At 36.4% G+C, this 16,553-nt stretch overlaps 1 protein-coding gene across 9 annotated transcripts in view; it reads left to right on the top strand.

Moving 5' to 3' along the window:
- The window catches only part of ARHGEF9 (Cdc42 guanine nucleotide exchange factor 9), a 213,002-nt gene extending 197,282 nt beyond the window's left edge, over positions 1-15,720 (top strand). For all 9 annotated transcript variants that reach the window (XM_059157426.1, XM_059157432.1, XM_059157431.1 and 6 more), the window contains one exon: positions 12,428-15,720. In XM_059157426.1, the coding sequence (XP_059013409.1) occupies positions 12,428-12,609 (182 nt within the window). In that variant the 3' untranslated portion in view covers positions 12,610-15,720. The remainder of the gene's footprint in view (positions 1-12,427) is intronic.
- Positions 15,721-16,553: the final 833 nt, after the last annotated feature.

Genomic DNA, 16,553 nt, shown 5'->3' with positions numbered 1-16,553 from the left:
AGCACCTAATATGGAGCACCTAAATATATTGAGCAAATACTAACATATCTGAAGGAAGAAATAAAAATATAATAATAGCAACAGTTGATAGATCACCTAGACAAAAAATGATTAAGAAAACATTGAATTGGAAATATATTTAGACCAAATGGACCTAAGAGACATATAGCAGCAGCTATTTTCTCAAGACAAGTGAAACATGCTCTACAATAGTTTGTGTTAGGTCACAAAACAAGTCTTACAAATTTAAGAAGACTGAAATTAGATCAAGTATCACGCAACCACAATGGTGTGAAACTAGAAATCAATAGAAGGAAAACTGGAAAGTTCACAAATATGTGGAAATTAAACAACACACTCCTGAACAACCAATGAGTTAAAGAAGAAATCAAAAGGGAAATTTAAAAAAAATCTTGAGATAAATGTAAAAGAGAACACAAAAAACCAAGTTATTGGATGTAGCAAAATCAGTTCCAGGAGGGAAGCTAATGGTCATAGTGCTTGCACAAAGAAAAAAATCAAATAACGTAAATTTACACTTCAAGGAACAAGCAAAAGAAGAAAGTTTAAGTCCAATGTTGGCAGGAAAAAGGAAATAACAAAGATCAGAGGAGAAGTAGAGACCAGAAAAACAGTAGAAAAGATCAATTAAATCAAGAGTTTGTTTACATAAAGATAAACAAAATTGACAAAACTTTAGCTAGACTAGGAAAGAGGGAGAGAAATAAAATCAGAAATTAATCAGATATTACATATGATACCACAGAAATGGAATCATGAGAGTGATTCTGTGAACAAATACATACTAACAAATTTGATGACCTAGAAGAAATGAATAATTTCAAAAAAATACAATGTATCAAGATTGAATTACAAAGAAAGAACATATTAAAAATGAGCAAAAAAGATTGAATTAGTAAGCAGAAACCTTCCAACAAAGAAAAGTTCAAGAAGAGATAGTTTCTCTGGTGGATTGTACAAAGAATTTGAAGAATGTTGATCCTTCTCAAACTCTTCAAAAAAAATTGAAAAGAAGGGAATACCCCCAAACTCATTTTATGAGGCCAGCACTACACTAATACCAAATCCGAATAAGGACTGTATAAGAAAAGAAACCCAAAGGATAATATTCCTAATGCAAAATTTCTTAGCAAAATGCTAGCTAACCAAATAGAATAGCACATTAAAAGGATCATACAGCATCATCAAGTGGGATTCATTATTGAGGTGCAAGATATTAATACAACACATTAATAGGAAGATAAAAATCATTTAATCATCTCAATAGATTCTGAAAAAGCATATACTTTCATGATAAAAACTCTCATCAAATTAGGTATAGAAGGAGCTATGTCAACATAATACAGACAATACATGGCAAATCCACAGCCAACATCATATTTAATGGTGAAAGTTTGGAAACTATTTTTCTAATATAAGAACACAGTTGTGCCCTATCTCACTAGTCCTATGCAACATAATACTACGTCTTTTTTTAAATTTTTTTTATTTTCAGCATTACAATAATCATTATTTTTTGCACCACATCCAATGCTCCATGCAATCCGTGCCCTCTCTGATACCCACCACCTGGTTCCCCCAACCTCCTACCCCACGCTGCTTCAAACCCCTCAGATTATTTTGCAGAGTCCATAGTCTCTCATGGTTCACCTCCCCTTCCAATTTCCCCCAACTCCCTTCTCCTCTCTAACTCCCCTTGTCCTCCATGATATTTGTTATGCTCCACAAATAAGTGAAACCATATGATAATTGACTCTTTCTGCTTGACTTATTTCACTCAACATAATCTTTTCCAGTCCCATCCATGTTGCTTACAAAAGTTGGGTATTCATCCTTTCTGATGGAGGCATAATACTCCATAGAGTATACGGACCACATATTCCTTATCCATTTGTCCACTGAAGGGCATCTTGGTTCTTCCCACAGTTTGGTGACCGTGGCCATGACTGCTATAAACATTGGGGTACAGATGGCCCTTCTTTTCACGACATCTGTATCTTTGGGGTAAATACCCAGGAGTGCAATGGCAGGGTTATAGGGAAGTTCTATTTTTAATTTCTTGAAGAATCTCCACATTGTTCTCCAAAGAGGCTGCACCAACTTGCATTCCCACCAACAGTGTAAGAGGGTTCCCCTTTCTCCATATCCCCTTCAACACATGCTGTTTCCTGTCTTGCTAATTTTGGCCATTCTAACTGGTATAAGGTGATATCTCAATGTGGTTTTAATTTGAATCTCCCTTAGGGCTAGTGATGATGAACATTTTTTCATGTGTCTGATAGCCATTTGTATGTCTTCATTGGAGAAGGGTCTGTTCATATCTTCTGCCCATTTTTTGATATGATTGTCTGTTTTGTGTGTGTTGAGTTTCAGGAGTTCTTTATAGATCCTGGATATCAACCTTTTGTCTGTACTGTCATTTGCAAATATCTTCTCCCATTCCGTGGGTTGCCTCTTTGTTTTCTTGACTGTTTCCTTTACTGTGCAGAAGCTTTTGATTTTGATGAAGTCCCAAAAGTTTATTTTCCCTTTTGTTTCCTTTGCCTTTGGAGACATATCTTGAAAGAAGTTGCTGTGGCTGATATAGAAGAGATTACTGCTTATGTTCTCCTCTAGGATTCTGATGGATTCCTGTCTCACATTGAGGTCTTTTATCTATTTAGAGTTTATCTTTGTGTACGGTGTAAGAGAATGGTTGAGTTTCATTCTTCTACATATAGCTGCCCAGTTTTCCCAGCACCATTTATTGAAGAGACTGTCTTTTTTCCACTGTAATACTAGACGTCTTAAGCAGAGAGCGGTCATGCAAGAGAAAGAAGGAAACTGTATCCAAATCAGAAAGGAGGAAGTAAAATTGATTCTGTTTTATGATGACAAGATTTTATGTATTTAAGAGCATCTATAAAACACCCACAGCTAACACCATGCTTAGTGATGAAAGACTGATGTTTTTTCCGCTAAGATCGGGAACAAGGCAATGATGCCCAGTCTCCTCACCTCTATTCACTATTGTTCTGGGGGTTCTGGCCAAGGCAATAAGGCAAGAAGCAGAAATAAAAGGTATTCAGTTTGGAAAGGAAGAGGTAAAATGTACCTCTATTTGCAAATAACACAATCTTACATATAGAAAACCCTACAGAACACACATACACACACACACACACACACACACACATCACTATTAGACTTAATTAATGAATTCGGCAATATATAAAAATTAATTTTATTTCTATACACATTAAAAATCTTGAAATTAAGAAAATCCATTTATAGTATTAACAAAATATTTAGCAATAAATTTAATAAAACAGGTATAAGACTTATTATCTGCACACTAAAAGACATTGTTAAAAGATATTTTAAAAGTTCTGTATAGCAAAACATTCTGTGTTCATGAATTATAAGACTTAATGTTGCTAAAATGGCAATATTCTGCAAATTGATCTATAGATTCAAAATAATCTCTCAATTACAGTCAACTTCTTTGTAGAGACTGACCACCTGATTATTTTTAGTTTATTTTTTGAGTATTGTTCACACACAATGTTACATTCATTTCAGGTGTATAACACAGTGATTCAATTTCTCTATACATTATGTTGTGCTCACCACAAGTGTAGCTGCCACCTGTCACCATACAATTCTATTATAATATAATTTACTGTATTCATTATTCTATGCCATGATTTGTTCTTTCCATAACTGGAATGCTGTATCTCCCACTTCCCTTTATGCAGTTGCCTACCCCACTTTCTTCTGACAACCATCATTTCTCTGTATTTACAGGTCTGAATCTGCTTTTTGTTTGTTTGCTCATTTGGTTTGTTTTCAGATTCCACATTAGAGTTAAATCGTATGACATTTGTCTTTCCCAGTCTGATTTAATTCACTTAGCCCAATACCCTCTAGGTTTACCCATGTTATTGCAAATGACAAGATCTCATCCACTTTTATGATTGTATAATATTCCATATTACACAACCATAAAAATCGATGAGATCTTGTCATTTGCAATAACATGGGCAAAAAAAAAAAAATAACATGGGAAGCAACCTAAGTGTCCATCAGTAGAAGAATGGATAAAGAAGATATATATAAAGTTATATATAACTTTATATTTATATTAAAGTTATTAAAGAAGATGTATATAAAGTTATATATAACTTTATATTTATATTAAAGTTATTAAAGAAGATGTATATAAAGTTATATAGAACTTTATATTTATATTAAAGTTATTAAAGAAGATATAAATATAAAGTTATATATAAATTTATATACATCTTCTTTATCCATTCTTCTACTGATGGACATTTAGGTTGCTTCCCAATCTTGGATATTGTAAATACTATTGCACTAAACATAGGGATGTATGCATATATCTTTTTGAATTAGTGTTTTTTTTCCATTAGTTTAACATCCAATTATTGGGTAATATAATATTTCTGTTTTGAATTTTTTGAGGACATTCCATACTGTTTTCCACAGTCACTGCATCAATTTACATTTCTATCAACAGGGCACAAGGGTTCCTTTTTCTCTACATCCTCATCAGCGCTTGTTTTTGTCTTTTTTATTTTAGCCATCCTGACAGCTGTAAGGTGATATCTCATAGTGGTTTTTATTTGCATTTCCCTGATGATTAGTGATGTTGAGCATCTCTTAATGTGTCTGTTGGCCATCTGCATATGTTCTTCAGAAAAACTGACAAGCTGATTTTAAAATTCATATGGAATTGCAAGGGAACCAGAATGTCTAAAACAGTCTTGAAAAGGAAGAACAAAGCAGGAGGACTCACGTCCTGATTTCAGAGTGCGGTCCTTACTCCAACATCATCAGTAACATGTAAGAATGTACTATAAGCTCAAATTATCAGGCTCTTCCTCAGACCTATGATGCGTGATTCTGATACAGGTTCAAGTTTGAGAATCATAACTGGCCTAGACTGGAAATTAGATTAACTATACAAGATGAATTTGATTTGATTTTTCACCTCCCCATTTTCTGGATACTTATTAATTTCTTAATTCATAGAAGATAAAAAGAAAGATAAAACATATTGATGGAGAGGTCATATAAAACCTTATTTCCTAATTAGAAGGAACTTCCTTTCCACTTTCTACTTTGTATTTATCTGTTCCAACCAGTCATTTTGAATGGGACTATTGACTGGTCTAGCTTGATTTGCACTTGATACTTATTTGTCTAATGACTTGTTGCTACTGGTAAAATCTTTAGCACACAAAAGTGAACATTTAGAATACAGTATGAATAAATGTTTTGAACAGAGATTAAGCTTCATTATGCCTGGCATGGTGTCATTTATAGCTCTGATTTTAGTTTGAAGACTCAGGGAAGGCATATAGGTTTCAGAAGGTAAAGAAATAAAGGGCAAGGTTGGTGGGAAATATATTCCACATCTGGCAGATTAACACAAGAGAGCTAAATTAGTCAGAAGTTTTATAGCAAGGAGAACAGAATAGTATAGTGCTCAAGCATAATTAAACTATAGATCCTTCACTGGGGAAGAAGAAAGCTAGGGAACAGCAGGGCTGGCAGAAGGTCTGGACAAGAATTGGAGGGAACTCTGTGGGAAAAGCCAGAGAGCAAATCAGGGCTTAGGGGCTCAGACCTAAGGAGCAGTGGCATGGACTACTAAAGGACTGGAGTTGGCACTCACGGAAAAAAAAGAAGAAGGAGAAGGAGAAGAAGGAGAAGAAAAAAGGATTTTATATGTAGAAAATTCCAAAGACTCTACAAAAAAAAAAAAAAACCTGTTAGATTTAATCAATGAATTCAGTAAGATTTCAGGATGCAAAACTAACATACAAAACTCAGTAGTATCTATACACCAAAAATGAATTATTCAAAAAACAAAATAAAACAATCCATCTATAATAGTATCAAAAATGATAAGATACTTAGGAATAAATCTAGCCAAGGAGGTGAAAGATGTGTTCACTGAAAACTCTAATACATTTATGAAAAAAATGGAAAATATCCTATGCCTCTAGATTGCAAGAATTAATATTGTTAAAAAGTCTGCATACCCCAAACCATCTATAGGTTCTGTGCATTTCCTATCAAGATTCAAATGACATTTTTTATAGAATTAAAAAAAAAAACAATTCTAAAATTTGTATGCAACCATAAAAGACCCTGAATAGCCAAAACAATCTTGAGGAAGAACAAAGCTGGAACCATCACACTTTCTGACTTCACGCTATATTACAGGGGTGCTTGGGTGGCTCAGTCAGTTAAGCGTCTGCTTTCTGCTCATATCATGATCTCAGGGTCCTGGGACTGAGCCCCGCATCTGACTCCCTGCCCAGTGAGGAATTTGCTTCTTCCTCTCCCTCTGCAGCTCCCCCTGCTTGTGATCTCCTGCTCTCTCTCTGACAAGTAAATAAATAAAACCTTTTTTTAAAAAAAGCTGTATTGCAAAACTATGATTATCGAACAGTTTAGTACTGGGAAAAATACAGATATGCAGACCAATAGAAAATAATTTAGATCCCAGAAATAAACCCATGCATATACACTCAAGTAAAAATTGACAAGGGAGGCAAGAATCGTCAAAAAAGGACAGTCTCTTCAATAAGTGGCTCTAGGGAAATTAGATACTCAGATACAAAAGGATGAACTAGACCCCTATGTTATACCACTCAAATGATTGAGTGGGAGAAAAATCTTCTTGACATTGGTTTTGACAATGAATTATTGGACATGACACATAAAGCACAAGTAACAAAAGAAAATCAAGTGAGATCACATGACATTTAAAGGTTCGGCACAACAAAAATGAACAAAATAAAAGAGCAACCTCCAGAATGGGAAAAATATTTGCAATCTACATATGTGATAAGGGGTTAATATCTAAAATATTAAATATTAAAATATTTTGCTATACTACTCAATAGCAAAAAACCCATGAATAACTTAATTTAAAGAGGCAAAGGACCTGAATAGATACTTTTCCAAAGAAAATATTCAAATGTCCACTAAGTACATGAAAAGGTACACAACATTACATTAATCTTCAGGAAATTTAAATAAGCACATTGAGATATCTCTTCACACATATTAGAATGGCCATCAAAAGACAAGCAATACCAATTAGAATAGTCAAAATTAACAAGGCAGGAAACAAGTGTTGGAGAGGATGTGGAGAAAGGGGAACCTCTTACACTGTAGGTGGGAATGCATGTTGTTGCAGCCACTTTGGAAAACAGTGTGGAGATTCCTCAAAAAAATTAAAAATAGAGCTACATTATGACCCTGCAATTGCACTACTGGGTATTTACCTCAAGGATACAGATGTAGTGAAAATAAGGGCCATATGTACCCCAATGTTCATAGCAGCAATGGCCACAGTCACCAAACTGGAAAGAGCCAAGAAGCCCTCCAAGAGACGAATGAATAAAGATATGGTCCTTACATACAATGGAATATTACACAGCCATCAGAAAGGATGAAAACCAAACTTTTGTATCAACATGGGCAGGACTGGAGGAGATGATGCTGAATGAAATAAGTCAAGCAGAGAAAGCCAATTATCATATGGTTTTATTAACTTGTGGAACACAAGGAATGGCGTGGAGGATATTGGGTGAAGGAAGGGAAAAATGAAGGGGGGATCAGAAGGGGAGATGAATAATGAAGACTGTGGACTCTGAGAAACAAACTGATGGTTTTAGCAGGGAGGGAGTGGGGGGATGGTTTGGTCCAGTGATGGGTATTAAGGAGGACGCATCTTGCATGGAGCACTGGATGTGGTACATAAACAATGAATCTTGGAACACTGAAAAAATAAAATAAAATTAAGATGTTAAAAAAAAGACAAACAATAAGTATTAACAAGGATATGGAGAGAAAGGAACCCTTGTATACTGTAGGAATGTAAGTTAGTACAGCCAGTATGGAAAACAGTATGGGAATTCATCAAAAAATTTAAAAAACAAATAGAACTACTATATGATCCAGTGATTCCAGTTTGGGGTATATATCTAAAGGAAATAAAATCACTGTATCAAAAAAAAAATCTGCTCCCTATGTTCATTGCAGTATTATTCACAATAGCCAAGACATGGAAACACCCTAAATGGGGCAAACAAATAGATAAAATAAATGTGAATAAAGTACACACACACACACACACACACACGGAAAATTATTCATCATAAAAGGAGGAAATTCTGCCTTTTGCCACATCATGAATGAACCTGGAGGATATTATTCTAAGTGAAATAATTCAGAGAAACACAAATACTCTATGATCTCATTTATATGTGAGATGTAAGAAAATTCAAACTCATAGAAACAGAACAGATTGGTGGTTGCCAGATGTAGGGTGTATGCAGCGGGAAATATGTGTAAATGTAGTCAAAGGGGGTATGTGGTGGGGGATATGAGTAAAGGTAGTAAAAGGATACAAAACAATTAAGTTCTATATAGCACTGTCACTAAAGTTAATAATACTGTATTGAAAATTTGAAAGTTTCTAAGAGAATAGATCTTAAAAGTTCTTATCCAAAGAAAAAATATGTAACTATGTGAGGTGATAGATGTGAAGTAACTTTAACATGGTTATCATTTTTCAGTATCAAACATATCAAGCATCAAATCATTATGTTGTACACTTTAATCATATACAAGGTAATATGTCTATTTTAGCTCAATAAAACTGACAGAAAAAAAAGATATACAAAATCTGAGCAACCAATAATGACCAATAATGACTCAGCAAAATCTGAGCAAACCAATAATTACTAATTTTGAATTAGTAATCAAAATCCTCCCAAAAAGAAAAACCTAGGACCAGATGGTTTCTCTGGTGAATTCCATAAAGCATTTAAAGAAGAATTTAACACAAGTCCTTCTGAAACTCTTCCAAAAACTTGAAAGGAATACTTCCAAACTGATTTTATGAGGTTGGGGTTACACTGACATGAATGTTATATAAAAACAATACAAGACAATACAAGCCAATATTTCTGATAAATATAGATGCAAAAAATTCTCAACAAAATACTAGCAAACCAAGTTCAACAGCACACTAAAAGGTTCATACACCAATATCTAGTGGAATTCATCTCTAGGAAGCAGGGATCATTCAATATATGCAAGTCAAAAAATGTGATACACCACATTAGCAGAATATAAGATAAAATCACATCTATACAGATGCAATAAAAGCATCTGAAAAAATTCAACATATTTTCTTTTTTTATTAAGTTCAGTTTGCCAACATATAGAACATCATTAGTTTTTGATGTAGTATTCAATGATTCATTAGTTGTGTATGACATTGAGTGCTCATCACATCATATGCTCTCCTTAATGCCCATCACCCTGTTACTGCATCCTCCCACCCACTCCCCTTCTGCAAAACTCAGTTTATTTCCAAGAGTCAAGAGTCTCTCATGGTTTGTCTCCTTCTCTGATTTATTCCCATTCAGTTTTCCCTCCCTAGCCCTATGGTCCTCTGCATTATTCCTTATATTCCACATATAAGTGAAATCACATCAACATATTTTCATGATTAAAAACTCTCAATAAAATTTATATACAAGGAATATACTTCAACATAATAAATGCCTTATGTAACAAGCTTGCCACTATTAACAATCATGCTCAATGGTAAATGGTTGAACTCTTTTCCTCTAATATCAGGAACAAGACAAGGATGCCAACTCTCACCACTTCTATTCAACATACTGTTGGAAGTCCTACCCAGAGCAGTCAGGCAAGAAAAGGGCACGAAAGTCAGAGAGGAAGAAGTAAAATTGTCTCTGTTGACAGATGACATGATTTTAAATATAAAGACTCTTTTAAGAAATAATATTTTTTAAAAAGCCAATCTGGAAAAAAAAGAATACTAGAATAATAATGGAAGTGAATAATGTTTCAGGATGCAAAATACAAGTACAAGAATCATATGTGTTTCAGTAAAAATGAACATTGAAAAGATAAATTAATGTAACAATCCCATTTGCTATAACACAAAATAGGATAAAGTACTTAGGAATACATTTAACCTAGGAGGTTAAAAATCCATATACTATAAACTATTTCATATGTATAAAAGAAATTGAAGAAAACACAAATAAATGGAATGATATTTCATATTCATGGATTTTAAGAATTAATATTGTGAAAATGCCCTTACTACCCAAGGTCATCTGTAGATATTGTAATCCCTGTCTCAAATTCCACGGTATTTTTCACAGAAGTAGATAAATTATAAAATTCATATGGAACTAAAAAAGACCCTAAATAACCAAAGCAATCCTGAGAATGAACAAAACTGGTGGTGTCATGCTTTCTGATTTCAAACTTCATTCCAACGTTATAGTAATCAAAACAATATGGTGCTGGCATAAAACCTGACATATAGATTAATGGGAGAGGATCAAGATCCCAAGTATGAACCATGAACCCATAGTCAGCTAATATTTATCAGGAGTCCAGGAATACTCAGCGGGGAAGGGTAGACTTTTATAAATGGTGTTGGGGAAAATTGGATGTTCATGTGCAAAGGAATGTATTAGACCTCTATCTGTATAGACTGCTCAGAAAAATTAACTCAAAATGAATTAAAGACTTAAGTGTAAGGCTGAACCCCATTAAAAATACTAGAAGAAAATATAGGGAAAATACTCCCTGACATGGTTTTAGTAACAAGTTTTTGCATATGACACCAAAAGCACAAACAATGAAAAATATAAATACTATATGATATCACCTATATTGGAATCTAAAAACAAAGTTATAGAAATAGAAAGTAGATTGGTGGTTTCCAGGGGCTGAAGATGGGGTAAGAATCAAGTTGTTGGTCAAAGGGCACAAACTTTAATTATAAGATGAAGAATTCTGGGGGTATAATATATAGCATGTGGTAAATATAGTTAATATTTTAACTTGGGAATTGCTAAGAGCATAGTTCTTAAATGCTCAACACAAATAAAGGTAATTTTGTCAAATGATGGATATACTAACTAACCTTATTGTAGTAATCATCTTGTAATGTATAGATAGATAGATAGATAGATAGATAGATGGTAGATAGATATTGCACATTGCACACCTGAAACTTACAGAATTTTATGTATTAATTATATCTCAATAAATCTGGAAAACAAAATAACCCAAGCATAGCAAAATAATACTGGCTTTTAGAAAATAACTCATTGGTTCCTATTGAAGTGCCAGTGGCTGACTATGGCTTAGTATGATGCTACTTCTAAGGTAATGAGATCAAGTTATCAAACAAAGGCAAACAAAGAAGTTGGAATGTTGAAATTTCACACATTGGATAGCAGATGAGGTAGCTATTTGGGAGGAACAGAGAGGTATTTGTTGCATTCTGAATCCTATGCGGTATGCTATTATGTTCTGAATATACGTTACGATTGAACTTTAGATTTACCCCTCCCAACACACACACGCCTCGGAATCCCCTATTCATGTGAATTTTGAAGTTTGTAAAAACTTATATGAAAGTTGCAGTTTTTGAATTTTTCCCTTTGAAAGGTCACAGATCTATTCCAAGTCTTACCTGTGTTCCATGAATCATGTCTTCTTTACTTTCTCCCTCATTTACCAATGCTACTTTCATATTAAATATGGCTCCATCACTATACCCGGGTGTAGAATACTGGACCACTTTTACCTTAGCTTTTAGAAACCCATTTTCCAACCAAAGACATGCTTTGAAGTCAGGCTCTTTTGACACAGGGATAGTTGAGGGGGGAGAAAAACAAATTCCTTTGAAATTAAATGGAAATTGTTGGGTGATTTGCAGGACCAAGTCTGGCATAATGGATCATGGGGTCTTGAAAAGAGCTCTTGGGGAGCCTGGGTGGTGCAGTCAGTTGGCATCCAACTCTTGGTTTTGGGTCAGGTCATGATCTCATGGCCATGGGATTGAAACCTGCATTGGACTCCCTGCCCTGCTTGGAGTCTGCTTGTTTCTCTCTCCTCTTCCTTTCCTTCTGCCCTTCCCCTTACCCCTACTCTAGCTTTCTCTCTCTCTCAAATAAATAAATAAATCTTAAAAAAGAGAAAGAGCTCTGAACTGAGAAATCAAAGAATATGGATTCTGTCCTTTGCTTTATGACCTTGGGTATGACATTTCACCCCAGGTCTCAGTATCCTCATCTGTAAAACTACTGGTGACAACACCACAAGATTCTCAGTGATACCTGAGTAAACAGGAAAGAAAGTGTGTGTTGTTCCAAAATCTGTTAAGGAATGCACTTCTTCCTTTGGATGATTTTCAGTTCCTGTTCACACTCTCTAATATAGGCTGCCTTTAACTGTCTGTTCAAAGTGGTCACTGGGTAATTTGAGAAGCTCCTTGCTACTTAACTTATACTCTTTCCCTTTGCTCTCCCATCTACTCTAGGTGTCAACTCTGCCCGCTCAGTTCCTCCTTCCTACCCACCACCGCAGGACCCGTTAAACCAGGGCCAGTACCTGGTCCCCGATGGCATCGCTCAGTCACAGGTCTTTGAGTTCACCGAACCCAAGCGCAGCCAGTCACCATTCTGGCAAAACTTCAGCAGGTTAACTCCCTTCAAAAAATAACTACAGGGAGACAGATAATTTTAAAATAAAGTAAATATAATTATATTTATAGATGGACATTTTTTTGGAGAAGCACTGTTGAAATTTATATATATATAAATATATATACAGATATATATATTTATATATAGAGAGACACATATACACACACAGAGACCCTTGAGTACACACACACACACACACACACACACACACACAGAAGGACCAAAAAAAAAAAAAGTTTTCTGTTGTTTTGGGGAAGTGAAATCTATAGTTGGTAGGAAGAGGTACCAATGACTTCTAAATATGTGATCCCTTCTTAGAAGTTTTCTGTTTTTACCCTGTCTCCCTCCCCTTTATTTTCAGAAATTTACATTTCTGTGTGTTCCTTTTCTAATTGAGATAAACTCTTTGCTCTCCTGTGAGTGATTCATTAACTTGTCATTATTACCATAGATGTGTTTGTATTTTTTTTTCTTTCCTGATGATACTGATGCTGATAACTTTTGAATTTACTTTGATGTGATAGAGTTTGGGAGTGTGTAATTTTTTTTCCCTTTTACTTTTCAATGGGTAAAGGGAAGATTCACCTTTCTCATCTCCCTCAGCTGACCATCTGTGAATGTTTCTACAGCTCTGCAGTTGCTCCAGACAGCTTTTTCCCTGCATCTTCTGTCCTCAGTCATGCCAGTCTAGACATGCTCTGTTGTGCCCTGTGACATAACTGCTCGATATTTCTATTGCTTTCACTGTGTTTTAGATGTCGTAGAGGGATCAAAACCAAACAGAATCAAGGGAGAGTCAGTATAATAATTCTGAAGAAGACTTCTGTTCAAGGAACATTCTGCATTTGGGCTCTTCTCCTAGAACTGGGGGATCCCATATAATAGCACTGCTGGGTCATGAGCAATTTTGCATCTGGGGTTTAGCTTGAACCAGTTATTTTCTTCTTCAAGCTGTTTTGGTTATGGTGTTCCTTTTAGGCCTCTCCTTCCCCTAACCTGAAAGATCTGAACTTGAAGCAAAGGGACTGAGATTCTGCTGCCCTGGGGGAGGAATTCAACTGCCTCTAGTACCAAGTAAGCTTAAAGTTGGGATTCCCCACTGGAATAATTTCAGGGGCCTGGTCATCCCTGCTTCCATTTTCAGATTACAGACAGCATTTATGGGAGCCTATGAAGGGTCAAGACAGAGCCCATCTGACCAAGATCATCAGCTGCCTTCAAATTATTGACCTGGACAGGATCCAAGGCTGACCATAACCTCTTAAAGGAAAGAACAGGAATGGTCATGGAAAGAGGCAGCCCTAGCCCAAAATATGTACCTGCAGCTCCTACCACTCAAGTTATGTGAGACTTCCCCCATTGTTAACAGATCGCATGAACAGTCTTTCATGATTCCTTCCTTCTCCTCTCCCTGTTGTCCATCTTTTTCCTGTTCTCCTGGCACAGGAAAATTGCTGCTATTAGCATAGTTAAAGAATTAGTCTCATTCTAAGAAGGCCCTATTTCCAACATTGACCCATCCCAGGACATTGGAAACAAGTAAGTGTGGAGCCCAGGGAGACTTCTCTATGGAGAAAATATCTGAGGTAGAGATATTACCCTCAGGCTGATTTTTGGCAGACTTTAATACTTAGACAAAATTAACTTCTCCCACTAAGAGGCAGGCTCCCTATTGGGTGCAGGAGTACCTATTCCTCCTCCTCACATAGTCCTTCAGGTTGACAGACCTTGAATAGCAAAGAGGATGGAGTACAAAGGAATGAGAATGGGCCCTGCTATGGAGAACCACTATAATGAGGAATCTAGAAATTGTGAGTTTGCTCTGGATCCTAGGAGAAAACTTCATCATGAAAGGACCTCAGCTTACTAAGCAGCAGTCATGGCTGCATGAGGCCCTAAGTATGGCTGAACTGATTGCTGCTCTATGCCTCCTGACACAGACCAGGCCCTGCTTAGCCTGGGAATTATTCCTCTGTGGGAATCAAATTACAAGCTGTTTGCTTTCATTCTGCCACATTCAAATTGGACTTGTGGGGTAAGCCAAGGGTAACCCTGAGCTGGGCAGAGGGCTGGGGCTCGGGACTGGCCACAACTGCTCAGCAAATGATCCAGCTACTGAAGTCCTGCCTTGGCAAGGAACCTGGTATCCAGTGCATAAGCTACAATGGCTTCCCTGGAAAAGAGCATTATTTCAGTGGCTGTGTAGGCCTCCCATAAGTATACATTCTTTTCCTACTTTCCATTCTTCTCCACTAGGCTTAACCTTGATGTGTTTCTCCAGGGGCTAGGAGCAAACCAAGAGGGAATGCTTATCAAGTCCCTGGGCCTACAACATCTCTTAACCAAGTACCCTTGCCCTCCCTCCATGCCCTTTTCCCCTGAACCTGTGTCCAAAGCTCCAGGATCAGGAATATTACCTCTTGCCATCCACCTCTTATCTACCCAAACCGCTGGCCTCACCAGATGCCAATAACTTGTGAAAACAACCAGAAATCAGTTTACCATTGGTTGGAGTGTTCCCCCAGCCTATGGCAACAAAGCAGACCAGTGTCTAACAGCCCCAAGGGGAGCCCTGTTATCTGGAATCAGGGTCCAGGTCTATTCTGTGTTCCCACAGCAGTGCTATCCCCCAAGAACTCTGTAGTTTCCTCTATGTGTGCATGGCCCCCAAGCTCCCCTTTTTGCAACTCAATGAGGTCTGGATTTGCTCTCCAAAAGGCTTTGCTAGTGTGTTTTATGGGCCCTGCTGTAGGATGGTCCTAACACAGAAATCTAACTCCTCTTTCTCTCTCCCTCTTTCCTCTTCTCTCTATGTGTATAACTCTAATGGATTTACCAAGGACAGCAAGAGAGTTCTAAAAATTCTAGTGTGAAGCCGAATAGTGATCTTTTAGTGCTTTGGGGCTGGGGTGGGCTGGGGTGGATGGATGGGTAACAGTGATTTTGATTACCCCTGCTGCTCTGCATTTGCCAGTTATTATTTCGTTTCTTCTGATTGTTTGACCTCGTCAAACAAGTGTCAAAGTTGTGTGTTTAAAAAAATGTTTAACAACAAAACCATGATGTTGTAATGACACAAAGCCTTATGAAAATATTTATGGAGTTCAATAAAAGAAGTAAAAAGACACTTCTAGGCAGAGTCTTCTTTCCTGTGTGTGTGCATTTCACTAATTGCAAAATAAAGGGAATTTTCCTGATGGGGAAAAGCTTATCCCAACCTAGTCTTGGCCTGCCAGCCCTGCTGTTCTGTTGGCAGGCATCTCATGGGCTTCCTGTGACCTTCCATGTCCTTTCTGGAGACAAATTTGATCATGTAATCAGGGACACTTAGAGTGTCTTTATACATGGGACAGTTCTTCATGTCACCTGTCCCTTTGATAAGACTTGAGAGCCCATTACTGACCCCATTCCTTTTCCTTGCAGCTACAAATCCAGTACCTGCCCTGGGCACTCATGGGAGCTTAAAAGCTGCTTTTATTTATTTATTTATTTATTTATTTATTTATTTATTTGAAGTATAATTAACGTACAGTGTTATATTAGTTTCAACTAATATACAACTTATTACAATTTAGTGATTCAACAATTCTATACATTACTCAATGCCAATCTCAATAAGTAACTCATAATTCCCTTTATCTCTTTCACCCATTCCCCTAACCCTTCTTTCCAGAAGCTATCAGTTTGTTCTCTGTTATTTAAGAGTCTGTGGGTTTTTTAAATTTATTTTTCTCTTTTTCTTTGTTTGTTTTGGTTCTTTTTTTGAATCTAGCCAGAAGTGCTCGCTTCAGCAGCACATATACTAAAATTGGAACGATACAAGAAGATTAGCATGAATCTAGCCAGAAGCCATATCATATCCTGGTTCTGTCTTCTTAGAGGTAGAAACATTCCTTATCCACCCCCCAAAGTGAGTGTAGTGACCTTACTGTTGTATTCATCATAGAGTTGTCTGCAAGT

The sequence above is a fragment of the Mustela lutreola genome, chromosome X (assembly GCF_030435805.1).
Source record: "Mustela lutreola isolate mMusLut2 chromosome X, mMusLut2.pri, whole genome shotgun sequence".
Classification (NCBI taxonomy): domain Eukaryota; kingdom Metazoa; phylum Chordata; class Mammalia; order Carnivora; family Mustelidae; genus Mustela; species Mustela lutreola.
The sequence above is the reverse complement of the archived record's forward strand: the minus strand, read 5'-3'. Positions and strand labels throughout refer to the sequence as shown.